Source organism: Exophiala dermatitidis, assembly GCF_000230625.1.
Source record: "Exophiala dermatitidis NIH/UT8656 unplaced genomic scaffold supercont1.7, whole genome shotgun sequence".
In the NCBI taxonomy this organism is placed as follows: Eukaryota; Fungi; Ascomycota; class Eurotiomycetes; order Chaetothyriales; family Herpotrichiellaceae; genus Exophiala; species Exophiala dermatitidis.
In genome coordinates, this window is record NW_008751652.1 from 1,005,777 (window position 1) to 1,031,628 (window position 25,852).

A 25,852-nucleotide genomic window follows, 5' to 3' on the forward strand; every position below is an offset into this window, starting at 1 on the left:
TAAGTTTCTCTCGAGGATAGGAAATAGATCCCGATGCTAGATAGATAGTATATAGGTATCACAGGATAGACGTGATCAGATCAGAATCAGATAGGAATCTAGAAGTATAACTAAACTGAAGAGGAAACTGAAGCAGGTTTAATTCGAATTCGGACTGGACGGACATGTATAGAACAGAAATACATTACATCTATAACTTCCGTCTCAGCCATCCATGCACCCACGGCCGTGGGCAAGTAGTACAATCGCCACGCTTGAACGCACACATGCCAGGCAGGCCAACACCAACTTGCGTCGCTGCAGTAGTACCTCAATTACCACTGCCAATTCGACTTTGCGTACCTTAACCTTGCGGACGCAGAACTGTAGGGTACTAGTATTCAATGTAATAAGAATTCGAATAGTGGGATTCTGGCAGAGGTTCGGCTCGGCTCGATATACACATGTGCACACCGTGACCCCTGTAATATGGCACACACAAGGACCAACGTCTCCGCTCTCCTAGTCGTACACTGCTGGCAAAATTGTGGGGATACAATTCTCCGGTATTATGTGTGTCACTTGTCGAGCGGAGGACATGTCAGGGGCGTCGACATGGAATTCCTTGAGGCTTGCTTCCTGAATCGCCGTCTACCAAGCTTTCTCGACCTTTTCAAGAGTCATGCCTCTTCTCCTGAGCTGCTACGGCACCAGCACCACCCCCAGTTCCAGTGCCGGATCCTGCCGCAGAACCATGACCACCACGCGGACCGGGACTAGCGGTGCCAGGGCCTCGGGTCGGACTCGCGCTGGCACTCGTGTTGCCCCTCCTATCGGTCTTCTTGATGAGATTGGCAAAGAACTGTGCTGCCGCCTCGTTGCTCTGTTTGCCCGAGGTAATCTGTGAAAGTGGGTTCTGCTGTTGTGGTGTTCCATCGGCTGCTGCAGTTTCACTACCTTGACGACGCATGGGCGTGCTGACTCCGGCCGAAGCGGATGCTGAGCGTTCTAGTCCCGGCGCCGAAGATGAAGCCGTTGTGGACGAGGCAGAGGCAGACATGGAGGCGGCAATTCTGTTGCGCATGTTTTCGCGCTCTCTCAACCTCCTCATGGCTTCTTCGGCGTCAAAATCAATTCCGTTGACGTTGATCTGGTACGGACCGATACGCTCTGCCATTGTCGGGTTGGAAACCCTGTCTTCAACCACGACGCCCGAAGATCCAGATCCACCACCTGCCGGGTTTTCTTGTCGAGACTTTCTCTGTTCCTTTTCGTCCTCGGCCTTGAGTTTCTCCAGCACTTCGTATTGTGTCTGCAAGAACTCTTGCACCGATGGGACAACAACAGTCTCATCATGTGTCCGTGGCTGGAAGGAAGGACGCTGCTCTGCCGGGTTGCGCAAGGTCGATTCATACGTGTACACTGCCGACTGCGACTCGGATTCTGATTCTGCTTCGAAATTGTTTTGAGGGGAGGTTGCGGTCTGCAAGTTCAACGTCTGTTCTGGGGGCTCCTGAATCTCCACGGACCAGGCATTGGCAATGATTTCCGGGTCAAAGCCGTCCTTTAAAATGCGAATCTTGCCCCAAGAGTCCCAAGAGGGTGGGACAAGGATCTTATCTCGGTCTACAATGTTGTGTTTGGCCACCTCGCGCTTCAGCAGAGAATGGATGCTCAGACTGGAATGGATCAACGTGCGCACATTGTTCGGGTCATAGGTAGCCGTGTAGACCAACGAAGCGCCGTGTTTGAGCAGAACACATCGGAGCCACTGCATCAGGAAATCGAATTGGTCCTCGCCCCAGCCATAGTCACGCTCCAAAACTTCGATTTTCTCCGCCCGCGTGCACACAACCGACAGAGGAATGCCCAGTCCTTCGTCCCATTCCCCCGGGCCTAATAGGGGTACCGAAGCACCTGGATCTATGGTGCTGTTAATGTTTGTCGTGGACTGAAGCGCAGCCGGAGCATCAGGCCCAACTCTTTTTTCTTTCCACGCCGTCATGGTCTCTTCCATTTCAATCTTTGTCTGTTCGTCCAGACTGAGAATCACCGAACGTAGCAGTCGGATCCACTGACGGAGTTGTCGGGCCCATTTGAACGGCTCCTCCCAATCCAACAAGATAGTAATCAATGTATCTTTGACGGTTTTGGTGGTGAATAGCGGCTTGAGTAATGGTGCAAAACTCGCGCTGGGGTTGGCCAGCATGTACACATTTACTCGTGCCAACACGTCTTCTTGGTCCGCGTCCAGGACATCGTAGTATGTATAGCCCAAGGCGTAGCGGTTTGAAATCGGTGCCGTTCCTCCAGGCTGTCCGCTCCCTGTCCCCGCTCGAGGCTGTCTCCGTCGGTCGTGGGCTCCATGTCGAGGACGAAGATTCGGGGGGTTCAGCTGTTCAAGCAATTCGCGCTGCCGTTCGGGAGTCCCGCCGAGAATGATCAGTTGTTTCTCCGAAACGTCTTTGCCTTTGGAGGCGCTGTTTAACATGGGCACCCATATTGTAGATTGTTTGCTGCCGACACCGTCTTTGCTCATGGGCCGAATTGAGGAGGGAGGAGGAAGAGGGCGTGTCGACATCATATTCGAAGTGGATAGTGTATGAAGGCCAGACGGTACAGGCTGGGACGCAGTCAACATGGCGAGAATTGATAACGTTCAAGGGTTGCTTCAAAGCCAACGTCAGGTCTCTTGCAAGATCGAGGCCATGTCTCTCAGGCAGAAGAAGATTGTCATGCGCGATCGAGGGTGAAGCCGCAAGCCAACATTGATTAATGTAACCGAGAAAACTCGATGTCTCAACTACTGTAGGTAGATATCTGTGTGGTTGTGCAGTGATCGCGTCTCGTGAACCGTGTTTTATTTGTTGTCTCGTCTCTCCGCAGGCAAAGTACGGAGTCGGAATCGGAGTCGGAGTCGAAGATGGAGTTAAAACTACCCAAAATAAGCATACATTTAAGCATCAAATAAAAAAGTTCAAGTTCGTCATTTACCACAGGCACCACTGCAACCTACGATCTTGTCAACTCTGTCTATACGCTTTGAACAGACTCATTCCTCGCGCTTTAGAGAGCGAAAGAGAAAGAGAACCTTCACAAATAAGACCGGCAGCTTGAATAGTCCCACTGCAGCTGCCTCGTCTCGAACATAATGCGGCCATATTGAGCGCCACAACTATCCAGTTGTTATTCAAGCCCAGTCGAAATATCCTATTCTCCATATATAAACTACAACAATGAACGCAATCCGTCAAACCCAACTTTTGAACAAACGCGAGCTCGAAAATGCCACACCACCCTCTGCCTCCTGGCACGCCGACTACCGCGACACCGCATGGATTTACGTCGGCGGTCTCCATTCCGATCTCACCGAAGGGGACGTGGTCACCATCTTTTCGCAGTTTGGCAATCCCACACACCTGAATCTAATCCGGGACAAAGAGACGGGCAAGAGCAAAGGATTCGGGTTTCTCAAATATGAAGACCAGCGCAGTTGCGATCTCGCCGTGGACAATCTGGGCGGTGCGGAAGTTCTAGGGAGATTGTTGAGGGTGGATCACACGAGATACAAGAAGAAGGATGATGAAGATGAAGATACTTATCGCATTGATCGATGGGAGCAAGAAGTCGAGGCCGACGCAGGGATGAAGAACGGAGATGCTACGGACAGCGAAGATGTGGATGATGATGACGAGGAAAGACATCGCAGAAAGAAGTCTAAAAGAAGGCGATTGTTGAAGGAAGAAGAGGAATTGGAGGAGATGTTGGCAATCAAGCAAGATGGGGAAGAGGAGGATCCTATGCGAGAATATCTCATTCGAGAGAAGCGGGAGGAGGTTGAAAGAGCTCGGGAGCGGGAACGAGAACGAGACAGGGAAAGGCACTCAAGGCGCCATAAACATAGGCATCGACGGAGAGAATCAGAGGGGTCAGAGGAGGAAGATCGCGAAAAGAGACATCATCGACGGCGAGAAGCAGATGGATCAGAGAACGAGGAAGACCACGAAAGGAGACATCACCGACGACGGCACACTCAAAAAGGTGGCGACCGCGATGATGAAAAAGATTATCAGGAGAGAAGCGAAGAACGACGGCACAAGGATACCCACGATCGCCGGCATGGAAGTGATCTCGACGACCGTGATGACCGTCATGATGGACGGAAACGGAGATATTCGAGGGATAACAGAGACGATGACTACGACGACCGAAGCCACAGGCGCCGAGAAGACCGCGATTCTCGCTACGACTATTACCGCGATCGCGATCGCCGTCAAGAAAGCTATCGAGATAATAGTAGGGAGAGGAAATCATCACGGGATAGACGCTCAAGGCGTGGCGACGACTGAATTGGGGAGTGTCTGTCCTGTTCGAACCGCGTACGTCGACGACCTTCAATCTGCCTGGCTTGCTTTCCATGCCTTTCAAAGAGCCACTGAACAAGTCACGCAAAGAGGCGGAGGCTGAGCTTAGCTGTAGCTGGCTGCTGCTGCTTCCTCGAGCAGCTGGACCCCCTTCTCACGCAGCTTGAATTTCTCTGTGAAAGGCCCTGATTAGTGATGCTGAACCATACAAAATACTTGATTGATCGAAGCAAAGATATACGCCAGCAGTTTGGAGAGGTCAACTTACGAATCTTTCCACTTGCGGTCTTTGGATAGTCATCCACAAAGAAGACATACTTAGGGACCAGATGATGGCTCATACGATCCCTAACCCAGCGCTTGACCTCTTCGGTAGTGATGGGGGTTTGACCGGCGGGTAAATGGTGCCTGCGAACAATAAAGGCGGCGACGACTTCACCATATTTTTTATCCGGCAATCCAACCACACTGACTTCTGCTATTTTGTCATTGGCAAAGAGACAATTCTCAATTTCCAGAGGATGAATGTTTTCACCACCACGGATGATCAGGTCCTTAATACGACCAGTAATGCTCACATAACCGTCCTCATCGATCGAAGCTTCATCACCAGTATGCATCCATACCTTGCCCTCCTGGTCTGCCTTCATGACCTCGGCGGTCTTGTCCGGTTGGCCCCAATACTCCTTCATGACCAAGTATCCATGGACGGCCAATTCACCTCGTTCGCCTATATTGAGGAGTTTGTCGTGATCGAATGGATCCACGACTTTTGCTTCCACATGTGGGAGGAGTCGGCCGACGGTATTGATCCGCTTGTCGATCGGGTCGTCGGTCGTTGTCATGGCCGACACCGGCGAGGTTTCGGTCATTCCATAGCAGATGGTCAGCTCGGTCAGATTGAGCGTCTTGTGGAGTCTGCGCATCAATTCGGCAGGCACCGATGACCCCGCGGCAATACCTGTCCGCAAATGCTCAAAGCCTTCGTAGGCGATCTTCTCGTCGTCAATCAGCTCGAGCTCAGCAAGAAACATGGTGGGCACTCCATAGAGAGCCGTTGCCTTTTCCTCCTGCACGGCTTTCAGCGTGGCCATGGGATCGAACGCCTCGGTCGGGAACAGTATGGCTGAGCCATGCGTCGGGGTCGCCATGTACCCGAGAATACAACCGAAGCAATGGAACAGAGGCGGTGGACAGCAGACAATGTCCCGTGGTGTCAAATGCATCCGATCACCGATCTGATTGCCGTTGTTGAGGATCGACCGATGCGTCAGACAGGCAGCCTTGGGAGTCGACGTCGTCCCCGACGTGAATTGGATATTTACGACTTCTCGATTCGAAAGCGGCTCAGACAGTATCACCGGACTGCTGTCCGAGTCTTTGGAAATAGCCGACCAGGGCGTGATGGCCCGGAATTTCGTTGTATCGATACGCCCGGCCGAATTGTTCACGACGACAATATGCTTCAGGGTCGGGATTGCTTCTGACGAGATACATGGGCTTGATGTTGCCAGGTCCGGTACCAGAGATTCCAAAAGTGGCACATTGGATCGAGGCGGCTTGTATGGTAGATTCGTCTCGGTCCCAATGACTAGATGCGTGGCGGATAAATGGTTAAGCGCTGAAATGATCTGGGCCGATGTGAATGCCGGGTTCAGCGGGACCAGGATGGCTCCCAGCTTAAACAGGGCGTATGTGATGGTTGCAAATTCCAAGTTGTTCCCTAGTGATACGCATACCCTGTCGCCTTTGCCGACTCCAAGGCTTGCAAGGCCCCTGGCCAACACGTTACTGTCTCGATCGAGCTGGTCGTATGTCAGACGTTCGTTCTGGTGTCGCGATATCACGGCCTGTCGGTCGCCGTGGGCTGATACAATGCGTGCGAAGTTCTCCCCGACGGTTTCCTCGAGCAGTGGAGGGGAAAGAGGTCCTTTTACTCTCGCTAGTGTTGAAAGCTTAAGCCCGGGCCGAAGAAGACAAGGTGAACGGCTGCATGGCTGTTGTACCAGGTACGAGGACTGGGACCGCGTTCGATAGAGGGCCCGCATGGTCACGGTTCCGTAGACAGCATCGTCCTCCCACGATGAACATGAACGTTGCTGATGGCAGAGCACACTGTGCTATACCTCTAGCTGGGTAGTAGTACCCAGCGATTCTTTGTGCTATTGTTGATATCACTACACAGTCCTATTACTGTGACCACTGTCTAGTAGTTCAGCTATGTATGAGACGATGAGAGTACATTATAGCCGAACCCTGGCGGCGGAGGGCCGAGGAGCGGATTGAGAGCCGCACATGGCAGCAGCTAGCGAACTTACCCCAGACTCCTTATTTTGCGGGGGCGGGTCGCTGGTGCCCCGGATACGCGAGCTTTGCCAGAGCCTGTGCCCGTGCCTGGGTACATACAATATTCACACTGCATGTGAATGATATGCTGTACTTCAAGTTGACATTCAAAATTTGGTGCAGTTTTGATCAGAAGGAGCATTTTGTACTTATGTACAACGTTCAAATTGGGCCTGTTCTACCAGTGCAGGTACACCTCCCACTGGAGGTACAGCACCTCTTCGCAACCATCCTTCAGTATCCCACAAGGCCGAGCCAGCATCTGCCTTACCGGGTCTCTCGGCGGGTATTCTGTAGTAGTCTCCTTTGACCGAGCAGAGCGCAGCAAGCTGCACTGCATGCAGAAGCGGAGAAGGCTGTTGAACAGATCTGCTGACCGTCGGCTCAGCATCTCGGCCCTAGTATGGATGTTTCCTTTCGTCTCTGGGTATCTAGCCCATTTGAAGTGCAATCATTGGTGCAGCCCACTGGAACTGACCAAGACCTCATGCGTGAAAGAAGAGTCGGCGTCGTTGCAGACGCCACTGACCGACTGAAATTCCCTCCTTCTCCCCATCTCACTGCCGTGCTGTCCCGGCCAGAAGCAAATATCCGGTCCGAGATGTGAATGCGGTAAAGACGGCCAATTTCAAGATAGGCATCCTAGCTGATTGTAATGCTGGGCCATTCGGCTGACCAGGAACCGCCATGGCCATACTCCTTGGTAAGAAGGGTGCGATTTGAACCCTGAGGACTTTCATAAGTCGTGTACCGCAACGACTTGAGATTCCCACACCGGTCGGTCTCAGTCTCAGTGTGGCTCATGTTGCAATCTTGCCCTCGTAGCAGTCGCACTGTACACGGTCAAGTGGCCCCGACCCATACATACTCCGCTCTCCAGCACCTGCTCGCAGGAATGCCAGCATAGCGAGAGCTCGTCCGTCCCGTAAAGTCCCAGCTTGCCGGCCCGTCATCATTGCGTCCCCTGTAGTGCATGACTCGCCAAAAAATACGGCATATGCCTTCATCTCATTTTGTTTCTGTTTCCCCTCAAAAGTCCTGTATTCCCGTTTCACCCCGTAACTCATGACTCTTCCTCCTCTTTTGCCTATCGTCTCCATCCCCGAGTCCGCTCTCCTTCTCCTCTGCTTCTTCTTCTTCTGTCTCAACCACAAACTCCGGCTCCTGCTGATCAAAATACCTCTCCTCCGCCTCCCGTTCTTCAGTCTTTACATCATCATATTCCGGATTCTCATCCACGGCGCTATAATCAAAATCGTCGTCGTCGCCCCGCACAAACCGGGCTTCCATCTCCCACTTCCACCGAGCAAACCCTTCTTCCTTGTTCGCAGGCACGTCGTCACTATCTTCCGCCAGGATCTCGCCGTCCGGCCCGCGCTTGTACGTGAACATACTATTGGGGTCCGGATGCGCAAGGGCATCGAGTTTGGCCTCGCTTCGGAGCAAGTCTGCTTCCAGGACGCCGGAGAATCCCTTTTGGCGTCCTTCGGCTTCGCGTTCCGCGGAGCTTTGGAAGCGTCGGATTAGACGGTCGTAGAGTAATGGATCTGTAGGACGGCGCACAAACGGCTCGTTATCAGTACGTGTACTGTGCTATCGTAACGGTAATATCCAATACCACTGCATGTAGTTGACAGTGCGCCACTGTAGTGCCAATGGCTGCCTAATGGCCTACACAGACAAGAGAGGACAATGTGGTCGCCCTTCCACCTGTGGTCAACCAACACTGGCACGGCACGCCGCAATCCATTGAGACCTCATGTAGGTAGGTCGGCAGAAATACAGAGACACACAAAAAAAAAAGCCCAACCAAACCGAATGTCACGGTGCGGGACCCGGATTGGATTCGGGAATTTGGAATGAACGAACTCAAGGTACATACCTGCCAGCTCGAGTTGGGGGCCAAAGTATTCTGGATGAAGGTCGAGATAGCGCTTCCTCCGGTTCTTGATTCGGATGCGATCGGGGACTTGGCCTTCACTCGGAGTCATGGTGCTCTCAGTATTTGTAGAAGTAGGATCTTGTCCTGTCGAGTTATTACTTCGACCATTGAGAGTACCATTCAAGTTATGCTGCATGTCCTCAAGAGGCACGCCTGTGCCTTCGGCGAACAGTGGCATGGTTGGACTCGAGATCAGGAGGGATCGAGAGGAGGGGGAGTAGTCGCAACGAAACCAAACAAAGCAATAAATGATGGATTCTAACGTGAGATTGGTGATGTTGCGCTGATGCAGCCCTTCTAGTAGTGGTGTCGGCTTCAGTTCGTGGTATATGTACAGTGGTAGGGGTCTGCTGTTTTACAAGACAGGTTGTATTGTCGACTATAAGGTCCTGGCACATCATTCATGTAGCAGGGGACAATTGTCGTTCTTGATGGACTCGGAGGATTTCGTCACTCTTCCACAGCGTGGGGCCTTGCTGAACGAAGCTCGAGCCACAAGGCTTGGGCTAAGGCGGAGCCTCGCAGCCTTGCCGCCACCCCGCAATGCAAACAACCTGGAAGGCTTCCGATCAGCGCTGGTGGTTTACACACAGAGAGACTGGCCATGATATCAGAAGACAACATAATAGTACCTTTGACGCAGCAGATGATATTGATGACAATGTAAACTGCAACGCATACAAGATGACTTCTAGGCGCACCACCCAAGTCGTCTTTGTCGGCAGTTGAGTGCAGACTATCTAGAAATCTGGTGGATACCAGGTATCAATGACATGAGAGTTTCCTTCCATGCCGTATTCGTGGACTCGTTATATCCTGCTTTTCGGTGGCTTGAGACTCAATGCGGCTCTTTTAAGCCTGACACCACAACGTAGCAAGTCCATCATCTTAACGTAACTCCGTGCTTGGAAAGAACCGCGGACCACCATATCCATATGCAAGTATGGACTGAATGTCGATGTTGGCGTTGGACAACTGCGCCCAAAGTTTCACGAGAATATACCGTCCTGAGCTGCGAGGAAGTTAGCATTTTGACAGGATAGTACAGTGTCATTTACAACAAAACTTACACTGGAGGGTCAAACTTGATGGCGGTGCTTGACTTGCTCTGACTGATGAAGAACCTTGCATGTGGGGTTGTAACAGCAGGTCTTACAGACGAGCTTGCACCAGCCTCGACAGCTTGCTGTTTGGATGTCGTACCACTAAGATCCATCAAAGTATTGGCGTGCTCTTCAGACCGACCAGCTTGGTGGGCCCCTCCAACAGCAGGTGCGAAGGTACGCAGTCCGATTCGGCTGGGAGTAGAACGACGGTTGAATGTGCCGTCCTCCTCATCAGACTCAGCTTGACGAACTCGATACCCGAAAACCTCATCGTTGTCCCGGATCTGCTGTGCACGCAAAAGATCCAGCATCCGGTTCCGGTGAGCCATTGTATTATCCATATCAAGTAGTGCTCGTTGTTGGACGCGGTCCTCCGCTTCCGGACGCATGGTGTCGGGTTCATAGCCTTCGGACTCGCTTGAACTTGACCATAGATCATTTCGCTCGCCCTCTGGATACATAGGGCGGTAGCGGTCAACATATGGTCTGAGAGAATCGTCATCATCGTGCCATGGTCGAGGCGAAGGTGGGCTCTCTCGTTCGTTGGCCTCCTCGTCCGAGGGATCTTCAACCGAGACATTGAATCCGGGAACTAGAGAAATTTCAAGGCCATCTTCGTCCTCCAGATCTTCCGGATTGGACAGCAGCCTTGACCGATCGCTCGATCGGTGGGGTGATCTTGTCGAATGTAAGTACTCCTGCGACGGGGGTAGACTACGAGGTCTGGCCCTGTGACGACGATGGCTCTTTGGAGACCAGTGTACTTCGTATTGAGAAGTGCTTTCCAGAAGATTGTCGTCCTCCATCGCCACAAATATCATTCCTTCTTGGATGGGAGCATCGTACCCAGCTCTGGGAGCCTTGACGACGATTTGGGTCAGGGTAAACGGCATTCCTCCAACATGTTTCAACAACAGGTTGCATCGGTTGGACTTGGTGCAATAGACGCTGGTATCATCCAGGAGGACATTCTGAGGATAGGAATTGATCGGGATATGCGGGTCGGAGTATTCTCCGCCATCACAACTGACAATGTCCAGTCGAAGTTGGCCCGGTACCACTTGGCCCTTGTGACCATAGCTAAAGGTTCTGGGCTCCTCTTCGTAGGATCCATTAGCCAACTTTCTCCGCTTCGCCCTCGACCGTTCTCCTCGGTCAGGCCGAGCAGAGGCTGCAGAGGATAGGTCTGAGGGAGCGACAAACAACTCCGAAGTGGTTGGTCTACCGATTTGGCCAAGTCTTTCTCTTTGATCTCTTTGTAGACGTTCACTAGGTCGGAGCGCCCTTCTTCTGGTTCGGCTGGGGTTGGCGGGCATACTTGACTGCGAAGGCCCCTCTGATGCGGATTGGGTATCTTGATCTTGTGCATTGGTCTCGCTGTTCCCCCTCCTTCGTCGTTCTCGTGCAGCAGACCGGTCGGCCTCCATTTGGTCCATCTCTCGATCAATTGCCTCAAACGCCCGTTGCTGGTCGGCGCCTAGATGACGCTCGGAACTGAGAAGATTTCGGAGATTTTGTAGCCGTGTTGAGATATTGGGCCACCTCGTGCGGTCAATTGGATCTGTCTGTTAGGAATTAGCACCGTCAGGATCACTGGGCGTGAGACGACGAAAGCGGGCATTGGGCTGCAGAGCAACACACCATGGTTGGACAAGAGACTGATATACAGCACAGTGGCTGCGATCCCTTCTCATGCGTACACCATGCAAAAGAGAAAATAATGTCTCAATATCCAGCGAGTAAGGGAGGGCGGATAGGCCTGGTATAGGACATGAAGGTGCAGATATATCCTAGGATCCTCAAGGATCATCAACGTTAAGAGGATGAAAGTGCGCAGTCACGAATATGGAGTGAGGGACTCCGGTGTCTGATGAGGACCACCGCAGACGCCTGCCCCACGATATCGTGTCCTTGCCTAGTACTAGTGTACTAGTACTAGTAGGCGCAGGTCGGCTGTACTAGTAGGCTCCAACGCTGTACACTGTACCTTTCCTGCTAGTCGTACTAGTACTATGTAGAAGTGATAATAGCGGTCCACATCTGAAACCGCCTGACGGGAATTATGGGCGCACCCGTTCAGTGCCCGGACAATTCTAAACTCGCCCAATCGAGGTCGGGCCGCAGCCTGGACCACGCTCATTCTAAGTTAACTAAGGCACTTAAGATAGGTAGCGCTCACCCCCGGTCAAGAGTGCTGCAGTATCGGCTGCGCATCTTCAAAACGACAAACTTCACGAAACATTTTGCGCCAGGCACGCAAACAACGCGGGAGCGAACAGTATCCTGTTTACCACTTCGACCTTCGAACCGCATACAGTTCCTCTCATGCTGTGTAACAATACCTCACTTCTAGTGGCTCACACAGTGTAATAGCTCTCTTTGAGCCTTTTTAGTTTACCGATCTCTACCGTCTCACTTCAACTTGAGTTGAGCGCGGTCTCACTCACCTCTTCCTCCATACCGGCACTTTCTTGAGCGTTCTCCTGAACCGAGCCACTTCGCCAAACATTTCCTTGCAGTTTTCAACCTCGATCGACTGATTCACCTCTCGCTCATTGGCGATGAATGGCAATAATTCCCTGCCTACTCTCCCGGAAGATACTGGCGGCATCCCTCATTCTGGCCTCGCCAAAGAAGAAGACACTCCTGCACTACCGGACTTCCCCATCTTCCCAATAGCAAACCCAGGCTTTGGCGTAATGTCTCCCGCGTTCAACGGTGTCCAGCCCGACATGGCGGCCATGGCACCACCACAAACTATCTCAGCAGACGAGATCGCCCTCTACGACCGGCAGATCCGGTTATGGGGAATGCAAGTGCAACAGAGGCTGCGACAAGCGAACATACTCTTGATAGGAATGAGAGGCCTGGGCAATGAGATCGCAAAGAATCTTGTACTGGCGGGAGTGGGAACATTGACCATTCTGGATCATGGAATAGTCACAGAAGAAGACCTTGGTTCCCAATTTCTCATTACCGAGGCCAATATTGGTCAAAATCGAGCACAAGCGGCTCTGCCAGAACTCCAAAAGCTAAACCCAAGGGTTCATCTATACACCGACCCGGACGATATCAAAGAGAAGCTGCCAGAATATTTCCATTCCTTCGAGATCACAATCGCGACCGGCCTGACGCTGGACGTACTGTGCAATATCAACATGGCATGCCGAACGTATGGCCGGAAATTCTATGCTGCGGACACACATGGCGTCTATGGTTTTGTTTTTGCTGATCTCTTTCTTCATGACTTCATTGTCGAGAAGCCGCGCAGCAATAAACCCACTCAGATTGGGGACGTGGAGACGCCCACACGCATTGTCACTGGGGTTGAGTCTAAGAAGGAGGGTGAAACAGTCACCGACATCATCACGTATCAGGAGTCGTATACGCCTTTGCAGTTGGCGAACCTGTCGCCATTGCCTGCTAGGGCCAGAAATACGCGACGCAGCAAGCTGCGGGTAACACCCCTTCTCTCATGCTTACGAGCGCTCTTTGAGTTTCAAAGCCAGAGTGGAGGCAACCTACCTATGGTCCAGAGGCCTGCGGACCTTGCGATGTTTACTCGGCTCGCCAACCAAAAGCACCTGGAACTTGAGTTACCTCCCGAGACCCTGAAAGCCGATTTCTTACGCAGCTTCCTACAAAACCTCGGCGCCGAGATCAGCCCTAGCGTCGCGGTTCTCGGAGGTTTTCTGGCGCAAGATGTGATCAATGTTCTCGGACAGAAAGAGCCTCCACTGCAAAATTTCCTGTTGTTCGATGGAGAGGACTTGACTGCAACACCATACAGTCTCCACCCGATCAATGACGATGCCATGGCTATGATGCACAGTACCGGAATTCCAATGATGGCTGCACCTGTGCAGGGAAACGGAGCAGCAGTTGTGGCATGATAGAGGCAAAGAACTACTGCTTGAGGCCACATATGCTACTTTGGGGCGTGCCCTGCATACGAAGATTAAAATGAAGCAGCGGTTGCACACTGCATGTTGTACACCACGGCATCTGATGAGGTTGGGGACTGGCCAATCAGCACACTTCTTGGCATCTGTATTTTTACTGCACCATTCACCATCCACCATTCACCACTGGCTGGGTTTGAAGCATAAGGTAACAACCTGAAGCCAGGGACAAAGCAGCTACACTGGCGGGCACGAGAAATGATGGTTCGTGCAATGACATCCAATTACTGGCAGAAGGGCAATGCTGAGTTTTGACCGTAGCACATCCTGCCGATGCGCTTACGGCTATCCAGGAGCATAATGAAACTGTTATGAAGACCAACGAATGATCCACGTTCCTTTGCTCGTCGCTGTTCCTTCAGATTTAAAATGTCACCTGCAGACTTTCCAACGAGGCTAGCTGATCTCACATTGAATGACGCCAGCCTCAATCCGTCCTTGTATGCCAGCCTTAGATCGATTCGCAAGTCTACGCTGTCGATCACGAACCGTCTCAACTCTGTTTTAGCCGACGCCAAATTCGCCAAGCAAGTATCTGAACACTATCAACTGCCGTTGGTCGCCAACGAGAGGTGCGGCAGCTGGTATATAGAACCGAGAGATAAAGTTGGCAGTGCTTACTTCAAAAGTACGGATGGGCATCACGGACAGTGGGACTTCTCGCTGCGGAGACTGAATCTTCAGCTCCTCCCGCTACTAGGACAGCATGGTGGCGCTATAGTGGTGGATTCTACCCGGCGAGGCAAGAATCTGCCAGATGCGTTCAGTAAGACTGTGCCTATATGGGTGGCAGTGATTAACAGAGTGCTCTTTCCCGAACTCCCTTCGACCCACAGTCTGCAGCACCCACCTCCGCCGGATGACTTGGGCCTGTCTGAGATATCACAGATCGAGGCGCGTCTGGCAGGGTTTGCACGGTCTTTCAAAGCGCTAGGGCTGGATGCGGCAAACCTTCGCAACCAGCTGAAGTGTCCAATCCGAATTGAATGGGCCATAAATGGTCGATTTACTGGCGAAGATGAGTTTAACGAGGCCGAGACTGGAGACAATGTTGAGAAATGGAATCACTTGGTTCTCTGCTCAGCGTCTCGCCGGGTCCATGGCGCAGAAGTGTCTGAAGGCGGTTACATCCAGGGAGCTGGTGACGACCATGAGGGATGGGCGCATGGCCTTACCGCGCAACTGTTCTGGAAGTACAAAGACGAGCTGCTACAGACGCCAGAAGCCGATCTTCCCAGTTTGATTGAAGAGTTGCTCGGCCGCTGCGTGGACGAAAATGCCGGCGGTTCCGAGTTCACAAGAATCGACCCAACTTCAAACATTCATATCAAAGTTGGACCCGCCTCTGGTCTCGACGCGTTCGATCTCATCATCAATTGTGAAGGAGATGTCCCTCCGTCAACTAGACAATTGGATTTGAAATGTCGATCGGGAAAATTAGGGAGCAAGGACCTTCGGGATAAGCTGGGGTTGGTCACTGACACTGTCCGAGCACAGCTCAACAAGAACAAAGACAGCCAAATATTGGTCACCTGTTCCAACGGGAAAGACCTTTCTGCTGGTGTTGCGGTTGCAATTTTATGTCTCTTCTACGACGACAAAGGTGCGCTTGTGGTCCTTGCATAGAACTGCTCAAGGATACACTCACGCTGACTTCTTCAGGTCGAGTACGGGAGGACAACATCACCCCTAGCGTTGACAAGCAGCTTGTTAAACAGCGGTTAGCCTGGATCACATACTCGAAAGCAGATGTTAATCCTTCGAGGGCTACATTGCAGGCCGTCAATTATGTTCTGATGCAACGCCCTGACTGAGGATTTTTGGAAATATGGGATATGCTGAGACATCCCGCAAGGGATTGCGTTGCCGACAAACGGACACTAGAAATTAAAAGACTTTCTTCGGACCGGGAAAAGGGATGCATGCAGATGGTCGGACATAATCCGCATGGTAAACCCCTGGACGCTGTCCGCTGTATGTGGTACACAATAGCACAGCACAAAAGTACCACTTGAAGCTCTGGTATCACGCGATGGCGGATAAAAGACAAGGCTGCAGCGCAGCCTTGCGCACGTCATTGCATCATCGAAAATTGTTTAGTCCGGAACGTGAACCGCGTCACTACATGACAAGTCGCAGTCAAGAACACTTCCACTTGTGTATTAACAGGCTAGGAATAGGGAATGCAAAGACTCTCCCTTTTGGCTGCACACATCTCTCGTAGTACAATTTCCGCCTCTCCCGTCACTTTCTCCCGCGTTATCTCATCGAGTTCCCAATCCCGCCGCAAAATGCCCGCCGCTCTCTCGTTATCCGACACGCTCCCCCTCCCAAACAGTTCAGTTCGGATCCCGCGCCTCGGATTCGGCGTATACCGGTCCTCACCGGAGGTGTGCGTGCAATCATGCCTCACCGCGTTGGAAGTCGGCTACCGACACATTGACACGGCGCAATTCTACGGCAACGAGACCCAAGTAGGCGAGGCGGTCAAGAAGTCCGGTCTCCCGCGCTCCGAGATCTTTGTCACCACCAAGATCCTCTCTGCGGGCGGTAGCGTGGAGAAATCATACCAAAAATGTCTGGACAGCGTGGAAAAGATTGGTGGTTCTGGCGGTTACGTCGACTTGTTCCTGATCCACAGTCCCAATGCGGGCAGCAAGGCACGGAAAGAAATGTGGCTGGCTTTGGAAAAGTTGTATGAAGAAGGCAAGGCGAAGAGTATTGGCGTGAGCAATTTTGGCGTGGGGCACATTGCGGAAATGAAGGGGTATGCGAAGGTTTGGCCGCCGCATGTGAATCAGATTGAGGTGAGTGTGAATTGGGACGGTGGTGGTGGTGGTGGCCACACACCGGCCGTTTTCGGATTTCAGTTGTTGATTGACAAAACGTTTCACTAACTGTCAACTTGTTCCCCAGCTCCATCCTTGGTGTCAACAGCGTACCATCACCGACTACTGCAAGAAGCACGGGATCGTCATCGAAGCATACTCCCCGCTCGTGCGGAACTACAAGGCCAATGATCCGACGTTGGTTTCGTTGGCCCAGAAATACAACAAGTCGACCGCCCAGATTTTGATCCGGTATTGTTTGCAGAAAGACTGGGTGCCGTTGCCGAAGAGTGATAACCCGGATCGGATCAGGCAGAATGCAGATGTCTATGGGTTTGACATCTCAAAGGATGATATGGATACGTTAGATGGGCTGGATGAAGGAGATGCGGGCGCCATTGTTCAGGCTGTGAGCAATGACTAGTGTGAGGGAAAGAAAGTTGTATATCCATACAGCAAACCCGCGGTTATATTTGACTGTGAGTATGTATTGTCAAAAGATGCAAGGAACAATGCAGTGCTGAGAGACTGCCATGGGGCTGGCGAGGAGGCTCGAAGTCATTCGAAAAGACTGTCTCTTCTTTCAAGACATTGCTGCAGCTGATTGCATGATCGAGGCCAAAGCAGAGGCGGATGGAAAACTGCACCATGTCAAGCATTGTCGAAGCTGCATACAAGCCTCTGTCTACAAAGAACACACCGGCTCAGGGTCATTATTGAAAGCATCTCAAGATATTGCGCCCAGTGACCTCCCCCAGTGACTGTATAACCGGAACTCAGTGGTCATTGTCCGAATATGGTTTATATACAGAATACTCGTCTGTCCATTCCGCACCATGGCCACCACTTTGAGAGTGTGTCGTAAGGAGCAGCCAGTTGTACCGGATTAGTTCATATGACATTCAAGTTGTACATAGTATTATACTCAGGCTTTGGTCATATGGTGCAAATCGGGTATGACCTCCTAGTAGCAGTGCAGTTGTGGAAACACGCTCGGGGGGTTCATATGTGGCTGGCTCGGTGGCACAAAGACCGAGACTCGGAGAACGAGCGGATGGAGGGGTTCAAGTGCAATCCTGGTTCTGTCCGCACCGGGACCCGCGTCATTCATTTTCCCACGCTCCAGTCTTTCCAGAAGCGAAATCAATGGAAGCGTGAGGTAAAGCAGAGCACCGCATTGCTATTCTACAACACCACCGCCTTTTTGATCGCAACCAAATTTGGCGTATTGTCCATGATCCTATCTCGCCTTTCAATCCGACCACGATTACAACAACTGATCCAACACTTTTCGCACCCATCTACTAGTACCACAGCCACACCACGAGCGTACGCAACCATGGTCGACCAGTCGAAATGGAAGTTCAACCACACCATGCTGCGGGTGAAGGACCCGAAGCGCTCGATCGAATATTACAATCTGCTCGGGTTGAGTCTGATCAACAAGCTGGAGTTTCCCGAGAACAAATTCGACCTATACTTTTTGGGTGAGTTTAAGTTTGGGGAGTGCGCAGAGTTGCGTTGTGCAGTGTTATCGAACCTACGGGATCTTTACTGACATTTTCCGTGTCATCCAGCTTACGACGGTCCCAAGTCAGCATCTCCCGGCTCTCACTGGACCGACCGTGAAGGCGTGCTCGAGCTAACGCACAACTACGGAACCGAAACCGACGAAAACTTCACCGTGAACAACGGCAACAAGGAACCACACAAAGGGTTCGGCCACATCTGCGTCAGCGTGGACAACATCCAAGCCGCATGCCAGCGGATCGAAGATGCGGGCTACAAGTTCCAGAAGAAACTCACAGACGGGCGGATGCGGAGCATTGCCTTTGCGCTCGACCCGGACGGGTACTGGGTGGAAATCATAGGGCAGAAAAACGTCGACGAGACCAAAGACATTACGACCACCGACACCTCGGCGTACAGGCTCAACCACACCATGATCCGGGTCAAGGACCCCGAAAAATCGCTGCGTTTCTACCAGGACGTTCTGGGCATGACGTTGCTGCGCACCTCGGAACAAAAAGAGGCGGGATTCACTCTGTACTTTTTGGGATATCCGGGAGACTTTCAGGTTCCCAAACCTGAAGATACGCCTAATGGGGTCAACCCCTTGGCGAACAAGGAGGGTCTTCTTGAGTTGACTTGGAATTATGGTACTGAGAAGCAAGAAGGAAAGGTTTATCATAATGGGAATGATCAGCCTCAGGGGTTTGGGCATATTTGTATCAGTGTCGATGATCTGGAAGAGGCGTGCAAGTTCATGGATGAGAAGAAGGTTAATTGGAAGAAGAGGTTGACGGATGGCCGGATGAAGAATGTCGCTTTTGTGCTGGACCCGGATGAGTATTGGGTTGAGGTTATTCAGAATGAGAAGTTGAAGAAGACTACGGATTGGTAGGGGAGGTAGACGGAAAGGAAAGCGATGCGATCTCCAGGCAACGCTTGCGAGGACTGCTGTCAGATCCTAGTTACTAGGACCTACGTGCAGTGAGCAACATATATGACTTACATATTGTAAGATACGTATATTTCTTTTGCCCTGCTTTGCTTCTGCTTCTGCTCCTGCACCTTGGTGTTCCGGCAGTATACCATCGTACATGTAATGTCCACACGTTTTGCAAAGTTGCAAAGTCATTTCGACATTCGACCCAAACTGCCATGATTTACCGAAACCAAGCTGAGGCAGGCCATAGCCGGTGAGGGTACAAGCCTAGAATCGCTCTGCATAGCACAAATCCTTTTCCCTTCTCATGATACCATCCAAAAGAACAAGAACATTCGTCACTTTTATTCCTGATATGCAAGTGGTTGCGCAACGGTCGTCGAGGAATAATCAAAACATGTCCCACTGGCACCGGCCTTTGGTCAGGTACTCGCTTCCGAGCGCATGATAGACGTGATGACTGATGAGCCCGTAGTGGTGCTCACGTTGTTCGAACAGAAGGGAAACTGAATGGCGCCGCGTTCTGTTCGGTCAATATGGGTAACCATTCCGTGGCACTGCATCAAACCAGGTCACTCGTAGTGGACCTTGGTCTCCTTTTTTTTCGTCTTTTCTTTTTTCCTTCATTGCCCAACAGTCGACTTTGGACCTTTTCCGTGGCTTTCCTTATTGTCCAGCAGTCAGCCCCCGACCACGACCCCCTGGTCCTTGAGCAGTAAGAAAATCAAAATCACAACCCAGATGAGCCTGGTTGACCTCCCTCTCATAAAGGCCACGATATCCACGACGAGAGACTCTGTCCAACCAGGGTTCCGACGAAACACTAGTACCCTTATCAGTACTCTGATCCCTACTCTTAGTCGCTTTGCTCTTCCTCTCCGCTATACGACGCTTGATTTCCTCATCATCAACATCAAGCACCAAACTCCTGTTTTCAACATTACAAACCACAACATCACCCGTCTGCACTATACCAAAGACGGAATCCAAATCCGCCGATTCAGGTGAGACATGCAGGACAATAGTACCGCCCGCAGTACCACTCATTCTGCCATCACTAATGCGCAACATATCCGTGACGCCCTGTCTTCCGAGCTTCTGTGGGATGGGGATCAGACCAGCCTCAGGCATTCCCGGGTTTCCGGCAGGACCAATACCCTTGAGGACCAAAACAGAATCAGCATCGACATCCAGATCAGGCGAGTCGATTCTGCGTGCCAAATCGGCCGAATTCTCAAAAACCACCGCCCGGCCGCGGTGATGGAGCAGTTTGCGGTTTTTTGAAGCTGAAGCCTTCATCACCGCGCCGTCGGGACATATGTTTCCTCTTAGGACGACCAGACTGGACGCCGGGTACAGCGGGTCCTCCAGAGATCGAATAATCTGTCGTGAATAAGGAAATGGTTTAAAGGGGGTAGAATCGAGCACTTCCCCTAGTGTCAAACCAGTGTATGTCTTCGCGTTTAATTTTAGCAAAGGGCGCAGCGTGTGCATGAGAGCCAACATTCCGCCCGCGTTGTGGAAATCAGTCATGTAGTTGTCACCACTAGGCTTCAAGTCAACGAGCAGAGGAGTCTTGCGCCCGATTTCGTCAAACGTGTCGAGAGTGATTGTGCCAGCGACATCAGGGTGTCGGTTGATGATGGCCATGAGATGGACCACGGCATTGGTGCTGCCACCGATGGCTTGGAGGACAGTAATGGCGTTGATAAAACTGTCTTTGGACAACAATGTTTGCGGACGCATGACCGCACCGTCTTTCTGCGGTCCTTTGGACAAAACAGCAACGGCGTCCCGACCAGTCTGCTCGGCCACTCTAAGACGAGCAGAACTAACAGCCGCAGCGGTCGCTCCAGACTTGAGGTCCAACAGGCCCAATCCCGCAGTGACACAAGCCATGGTCGATGCCGTGCCCATGACGCCGCAGGTTCCTCCTGTAGGAGCCAATTCGTCATTGACCCCCATTATGTCCTCGAGATCGACGTCTCCTGCACGGTATCTGGCCCAGTAGCTGCGACAATCGGTACATGCGCCGACGCGCACGCCTTGCACTGAACCCGGCATCATGGGACCCGTGATGAGTGGTAGAAAGGGTTTGTTGGCGCTGATGGCCCCCATCAGTTGGGCAGGCACGGTCTTGTCGCATCCGCCTATCATGACGACGCTGTCCACCGGTTGTGCGCGCGTCATTTCCTCCGTGTCCATGCTCATCAAATTCCTCAAGTACATGCTTGTCGGACTGGCGAAGCTCTCGTGCACGCTGATCGTGGGGAAGTCGACGGGTAAACCACCGGCCGCGAGCACACCTCGTTTCACTGCCTCGATTAGTTGGGGCACGTTCGAGTGGCAGGGGTTGAATGATGAGTATGTGTTGATGATGCCTACGATTGGGAGGGATAGTGCTGAGTCCGAGTATCCGAGGGCTTTGATGAATACTTTGCGTAAGAACAATGAAAAATGGGCGTCGCCGTAGGATGTGAGTCCGGATCTGAGTCCTGATGTTGAGGTTATCGGTGTTGATAGGTCGTAGTCGGCTTGGATTGTGGATAACTGCTGCTTGGGGTCATTGTCCTCGCCCCTGTCTCTGCCTTCAACATCTGACGACGGAGTCAATCCTTCTGCTGCTGCCCTCCCCTGGGATCCCATCTTGGCACGCTTTTTTTCTTCACTTCAGTCTGTTGACACCACGCTTGTCTTGGGGGCGTTGCAGCACCAGTCCTTTGACTGGATCTTAATCCTGCTAAGAGAGGCGAAGTAGGTTGATCCCGAATGAAGCAAGGTAGGTTAGGTTATCTTACTTATGAGTACGTGGTCGTGCTGTACAGGTACGTGTACCCAAAACCAGTACCTTAACCCCTGGCTGACTGGCCTTTTTTCAAATCCCCTCCCCTCCACGACGTATGTTGGTAGATAGATATGCTCTGTTTGTTGAATTCTTTGGAGGTTGACAGCTACCGTACTGTATATCAAAGCACACACATACAACACCGTACATACCTCGGTATACAACTTGGAGTTTCACTGTATTCAGTTCAAGTTATTATTCATATCACATCATTTTGGGGCCCAGGTTCAGGTCATCACGTCCAACATGATTGGAACAACAAACTGGGGTTACCTCCTGTACCCACCTAGGTACACTGGGCACCCCAGGCTCGGACTGGGTACAACTACACTCGCCCGGCGATACGGCCGGCGAATGGCCGAGAATGATATAACGGGCAGAGATGTCGCCGAGGTAGTACAGCCGAACACTGCAGCACTGTCCATGACTGAAAGTCACATGTCAGGCTGGGTTGTCCTGATTTCCTTATACTCAACTTGACCTACTACCAGAACCTGTTGCTAGAGTGGAAGATACCTTATGGTCAGATGCTGCAATCAATTCCTGTATGTACCAAACAGCTACAATTGCAGGTAACCAAAGTTGTTGGTCATGGTCATAACTCTTTGTTTATTCCCTTGTATATACTGGCCACAACCAAGTTCAGGTTCCGGTTCCGGTCGCCCACTCCATCCATCCATAATCGTATCGCGTATCGCGTGTCCCTCCTCTATTTGCATACTATTTCATACTTGCCACCCTACACAAGACAGGCTAATATCAACAACTGCAGTGATACTCGTACGTGACCTCGAATGGATGGCATCTAGAAACCATTGTAGTGTTTGACACCCACACTTCCAAACTCCAAATCGAAATCGCCGACGAAGAAGAAATAAAGCCACAAAGCCCGCGCTGCGCCTGAGCTAGCAAGAGAGTGAAGAGCGAAAAAAACGGATTTCATTTTCATAAGAAATTGCCGTCGTCATAATTGTCCCTGCCAGGACCATGCCTGTTCGCCGCTGGACCGGGACTCCGAGGCGGCGGCATGTACGGCATCGAGATTCGGTTCTTGCTCCGGCCTGCGCCTGCCTGTTGTTGTGACGGAGCTTCGGAGTCTGGATACGGATAGGGAGCGGTGGTCACTCCTGTTTCTTGGTTGCTGCCAGGATTTGAATAATGGCGTTGATGTTGCTGCTGCTGCTGCTGTTGCAGGAAGTATTCTCGTTGCCGCTGGCGTTCAGAAAAAGACAAATATTCTTCTTGGTCGGTTTGTTGTGGTGGCTGCTGAGGAGGAGGCTGCTGGTAATGGTGAGATGGATATGGTTGATATTGTTGTTCTTGCCGTTGTTGCGCGGGATATTGCGATTGCGGCGGTTGATGGTATCTCTGCTGTTGCAGGGGGTACGAAATTCCTTCATCGTATGTTGACGTCGCAAGCCCTATGTCGCTGGTGTCATATTGTGGTTGCCCACCAGCATACCTGTAATCATGTCCTTCGTCGCTTCCGTCGCTGTCCATTCGAACAACGGGCGGTCGAGACATGGGCATGCCCTGACTGTTGGCGAGTAAGTTATCACGCTCTCCTCCTTCCTCGACGCCACCGGAATTGACAGCCCCAACAGTAGTAGTATGATGATGAGGAGGTCTTCCTTGTCCATACACACCACCAGCTCCTCCGCCGGCATACGCCGTGGGTGTGTTAAAGATTGCCGATGACGACGACAACTTTTGACCTTCCAAGCCAAACTCGCTGTCACCACCTACTCCACCAACTGCCCCCGTTTGAGTGTTTTTCCTCGTCAAATCATAACTCGGATCGGTATGTCGGTGTTTGCGCCCCTTGAACAACCATCTCGCTGCACGACCCGTAGCCTTCAACATGTCCCAACCATTGAACGCATCGAAAATGGCCTTGATCCCCAAGAAGCCGCCTTTATATGCACGCTCTCCTTCTCCCGCAATGGTTTCGGACATGTATTCCTTGGAACCAAGAGTATAAGGTCTCCAGCTGAATGCCCAGATATGAAAAACTGCAAAGATGGCCATTTCGATGCACAGCAGCAACGCGGGAATGCCGACCTTGATGTCCGGAGTTTGGATTTGGTTGGTGGCGTTGATGGCACCGGTGCTGGTGAGGAATGAAATGCAGATTGTCTGCCAAAAACTCAGGAAAATCACCAGTTTGATGGCCGCGACTTTCAACAACGGCTTGTGTTGTTTAATGTCATCTTTGATTTGCACGTAGAACTGAATCAAGCAATACATGGCGACAGTGACGGCAATGGATTCAAAGACCATTATCCACACATGCGAAAATGCCGGGTTAATCGATTCCAGGCAGTATCTGTCCATGGCCTGGGTGATGACGGCCACAATGGTGAAAAAGACTCGGATGAAACAGTACTGGAAGATGGAGACCCAGATGACCTATGATGGTGGATTAGATGGGCAGCAGAAAAACAACATTGTAGTTACTCACATTGAACCAAGTAAGACCACTTCTAGGGGTCCGCAACCATCCCTTTTCAGGTCCGCCGGTACACTTTTGGAAATATTTCATGGGCCACACCCATTTCTTGGGGGTGATGGTTCGGAAATATACCTTTTGCTGGTGCAGATCGGGTGCGACGTAAGCGCAGAGCAAGCTGAAGAAGGAGGCGATGGCGAACGCCTCGTAACAGTCACGAATGACTTCAAAGTAAACGCTGTGGTTGTAATAGTAGTACGATAGGAACGACACCGCTGCGTAGACGGGGACCATGAACAGAATGCGGATGATATGTCTCTGTTCCCAGGGTTTCAGGTAATGCGTCGCGTGGAGGAAGATGAGGAGGAACGACACCGCCACTGCGATGAGGGAGAAGATGGCCCCAAGGTATAGACCCAGCCGGTGGAAGGTATAGTCATGCCATATAGGATCTTCACTGATGGTCATGTCCTCCAACGTCGTGTTGCATACCGGCCACCCCATGTTGGCGCCACTGATGGTATACAACGTTGTATCTTTTAGGCCGTTGCAACCGCGGGGTCGGACAAGGTGCGCGTCAACGCTGTGAGGATCAAGAACCCGTTCGCATCGCTATGGTAGTAGTCGTCTCGCGTCGCGGAAGGGTGAGATCTCTCGATATGTCTGCCGGTTACTTTCTTCTTGCGACCAACGACCGGGTGTTTGAATACAGGGTATTTCGAACTCAAACTCGATCAGGGAGAAGGTGAGAATCGGGAGACTCGGTTGCACTTGATCAGAGGTGGTAATCGTCAAGTCGTACGGTCAAGGAATGTCTAGACTCCTTCTTGGAGGTGAAGGAGAGCAAGTCGACTCAAGCGCTGAGGTACAGGAACAAAGACTGCTTGACTGCGCCGCAATGAATGACAAGGCTCGGGGTTGGAACAAGGCAGCGATGGTTTCTAGTGGTTGAGGTTGTTCGTCGGCCAGTCCTTGTTCTGGTTCTGCTCAGCGCCTGCAGAATAGTGGTAGATTGTAAGGGAACAGGGTCAGCATCAGGCTCAGGGCCGGAAGTCAGGCTTCTGCCAGTGCAAGGCAGTTTCATAGACAAGTGGACACCATCCACGCAGCTGAAACTCGCAGAAGTTAAAGTGACGCGCCCTGGCCGCGCAGTTGATTAAAGGGATTCTTAGGATGTGGTTGGTGGTGGCTGGTTGGGTCCCTAAAAGGTGGTCCATGGGTTGCGTGGCTGAGGGTTGACAGTGCCACAGTAACTGCCAGTGGTGCTGCCAAACGCCTAAGGATACGGTACATGGGGGTCCAACTACAGGTACCCTTCAGGCTGTGGAGACTGAGGTAACGCACATGTAGGTACTCTTCCAAGTTCAGGAGTCTATCCTGAGGCTGTGTTGAATAAATGCAGTGGAAATCAAGGTGACAAGCCTGCTTAAGCCCATTAAGGCTTCATGGCCCTGAAGCTTATCACCAAGCATTATCTTAACATAGCACTATCATACAGTGCTGCCTTTCTTGACCTGCGGCCCCTCAAGGCAGATAATGCTCCGCTAGTATACATTCACATTGGATACGCATTAGGTCATGA

The 25,852-nt window shown here is 51.7% G+C and overlaps 11 protein-coding genes across 11 annotated transcripts; 5 read left to right on the plus strand and 6 right to left on the minus strand.

Moving 5' to 3' along the window:
- Positions 1 to 30: 30 nt before the first annotated feature.
- On the minus strand, positions 31 to 2,919 carry HMPREF1120_08186 (dynein light intermediate chain 1, cytosolic). Its single transcript, XM_009162430.1, has one exon. It carries the CDS (start codon positions 2,618 to 2,620, stop codon positions 653 to 655), a length of 1,968 nt encoding a protein of 655 aa, XP_009160678.1. The 5' UTR covers positions 2,621 to 2,919; the 3' UTR covers positions 31 to 652.
- A 44-nt stretch (positions 2,920 to 2,963) lies between these two features.
- HMPREF1120_08187 (uncharacterized protein) lies at positions 2,964 to 6,537 on the plus strand. Its single transcript, XM_009162431.1, has one exon. The coding sequence runs from the start codon at positions 3,216 to 3,218 to the stop codon at positions 4,326 to 4,328; it is 1,113 nt and encodes a 370-aa protein (XP_009160679.1). The 5' UTR covers positions 2,964 to 3,215; the 3' UTR covers positions 4,329 to 6,537.
- Positions 4,449 to 6,391, minus strand: HMPREF1120_08188 (fatty-acyl-CoA synthase; the record flags this gene model as incomplete). Its single annotated transcript, XM_009162432.1, has 2 exons — positions 4,449 to 4,516; positions 4,612 to 6,391. The coding sequence occupies 2 exons, from the start codon at positions 6,389 to 6,391 to the stop codon at positions 4,449 to 4,451; spliced, it is 1,848 nt and encodes a 615-aa protein (XP_009160680.1).
- A 1,181-nt stretch (positions 6,538 to 7,718) lies between the features above and the next one.
- On the minus strand, positions 7,719 to 8,809 carry HMPREF1120_08189 (uncharacterized protein; the record flags this gene model as incomplete). Its single annotated transcript, XM_009162433.1, has 2 exons — positions 7,719 to 8,236; positions 8,572 to 8,809. 2 exons carry the CDS (start codon positions 8,807 to 8,809, stop codon positions 7,719 to 7,721), a joined length of 756 nt encoding a protein of 251 aa, XP_009160681.1.
- A 710-nt stretch (positions 8,810 to 9,519) lies between these two features.
- Positions 9,520 to 12,196, minus strand: HMPREF1120_08190 (uncharacterized protein; the record flags this gene model as incomplete). Its single annotated transcript, XM_009162434.1, has 3 exons — positions 9,520 to 9,643; positions 9,702 to 11,302; positions 12,185 to 12,196. The coding sequence occupies 3 exons, from the start codon at positions 12,194 to 12,196 to the stop codon at positions 9,520 to 9,522; spliced, it is 1,737 nt and encodes a 578-aa protein (XP_009160682.1).
- Positions 12,197 to 12,298: 102 nt separating this feature from the next.
- On the plus strand, positions 12,299 to 13,630 carry HMPREF1120_08191 (ubiquitin-like 1-activating enzyme E1 A; the record flags this gene model as incomplete). Its single annotated transcript, XM_009162435.1, has 1 exon — positions 12,299 to 13,630. The coding sequence occupies one exon, from the start codon at positions 12,299 to 12,301 to the stop codon at positions 13,628 to 13,630; it is 1,332 nt and encodes a 443-aa protein (XP_009160683.1).
- Positions 13,631 to 14,068: 438 nt separating this feature from the next.
- On the plus strand, positions 14,069 to 15,513 carry HMPREF1120_08192 (initiator tRNA phosphoribosyl transferase; the record flags this gene model as incomplete). The annotated part of the gene is made up of 2 exons (XM_009162436.1): positions 14,069 to 15,302; positions 15,362 to 15,513. The coding sequence occupies 2 exons, from the start codon at positions 14,069 to 14,071 to the stop codon at positions 15,511 to 15,513; spliced, it is 1,386 nt and encodes a 461-aa protein (XP_009160684.1).
- Positions 15,514 to 15,990: 477 nt separating this feature from the next.
- Positions 15,991 to 16,951, plus strand: HMPREF1120_08193 (aldo-keto reductase; the record flags this gene model as incomplete). The annotated part of the gene is made up of 2 exons (XM_009162437.1): positions 15,991 to 16,506; positions 16,616 to 16,951. 2 exons carry the CDS (start codon positions 15,991 to 15,993, stop codon positions 16,949 to 16,951), a joined length of 852 nt encoding a protein of 283 aa, XP_009160685.1.
- Positions 16,952 to 17,422: 471 nt separating this feature from the next.
- On the plus strand, positions 17,423 to 18,931 carry HMPREF1120_08194 (lactoylglutathione lyase; the record flags this gene model as incomplete). Its single annotated transcript, XM_009162438.1, has 2 exons — positions 17,423 to 18,014; positions 18,105 to 18,931. The coding sequence occupies 2 exons, from the start codon at positions 17,423 to 17,425 to the stop codon at positions 18,929 to 18,931; spliced, it is 1,419 nt and encodes a 472-aa protein (XP_009160686.1).
- On the minus strand, positions 18,869 to 22,098 carry HMPREF1120_08195 (dihydroxy-acid dehydratase). The gene has a single exon (XM_009162439.1). The coding sequence runs from the start codon at positions 21,620 to 21,622 to the stop codon at positions 19,643 to 19,645; it is 1,980 nt and encodes a 659-aa protein (XP_009160687.1). The 5' UTR covers positions 21,623 to 22,098; the 3' UTR covers positions 18,869 to 19,642.
- A 229-nt stretch (positions 22,099 to 22,327) lies between these two features.
- Positions 22,328 to 25,652, minus strand: HMPREF1120_08196 (uncharacterized protein). The gene is made up of 2 exons (XM_009162440.1): positions 24,283 to 25,652; positions 22,328 to 24,230 (listed from the first exon to the last, which is right to left on the minus strand). The coding sequence occupies exons 1-2, from the start codon at positions 24,772 to 24,774 to the stop codon at positions 22,767 to 22,769; spliced, it is 1,956 nt and encodes a 651-aa protein (XP_009160688.1). The 5' UTR covers positions 24,775 to 25,652; the 3' UTR covers positions 22,328 to 22,766.
- Positions 25,653 to 25,852: the final 200 nt, after the last annotated feature.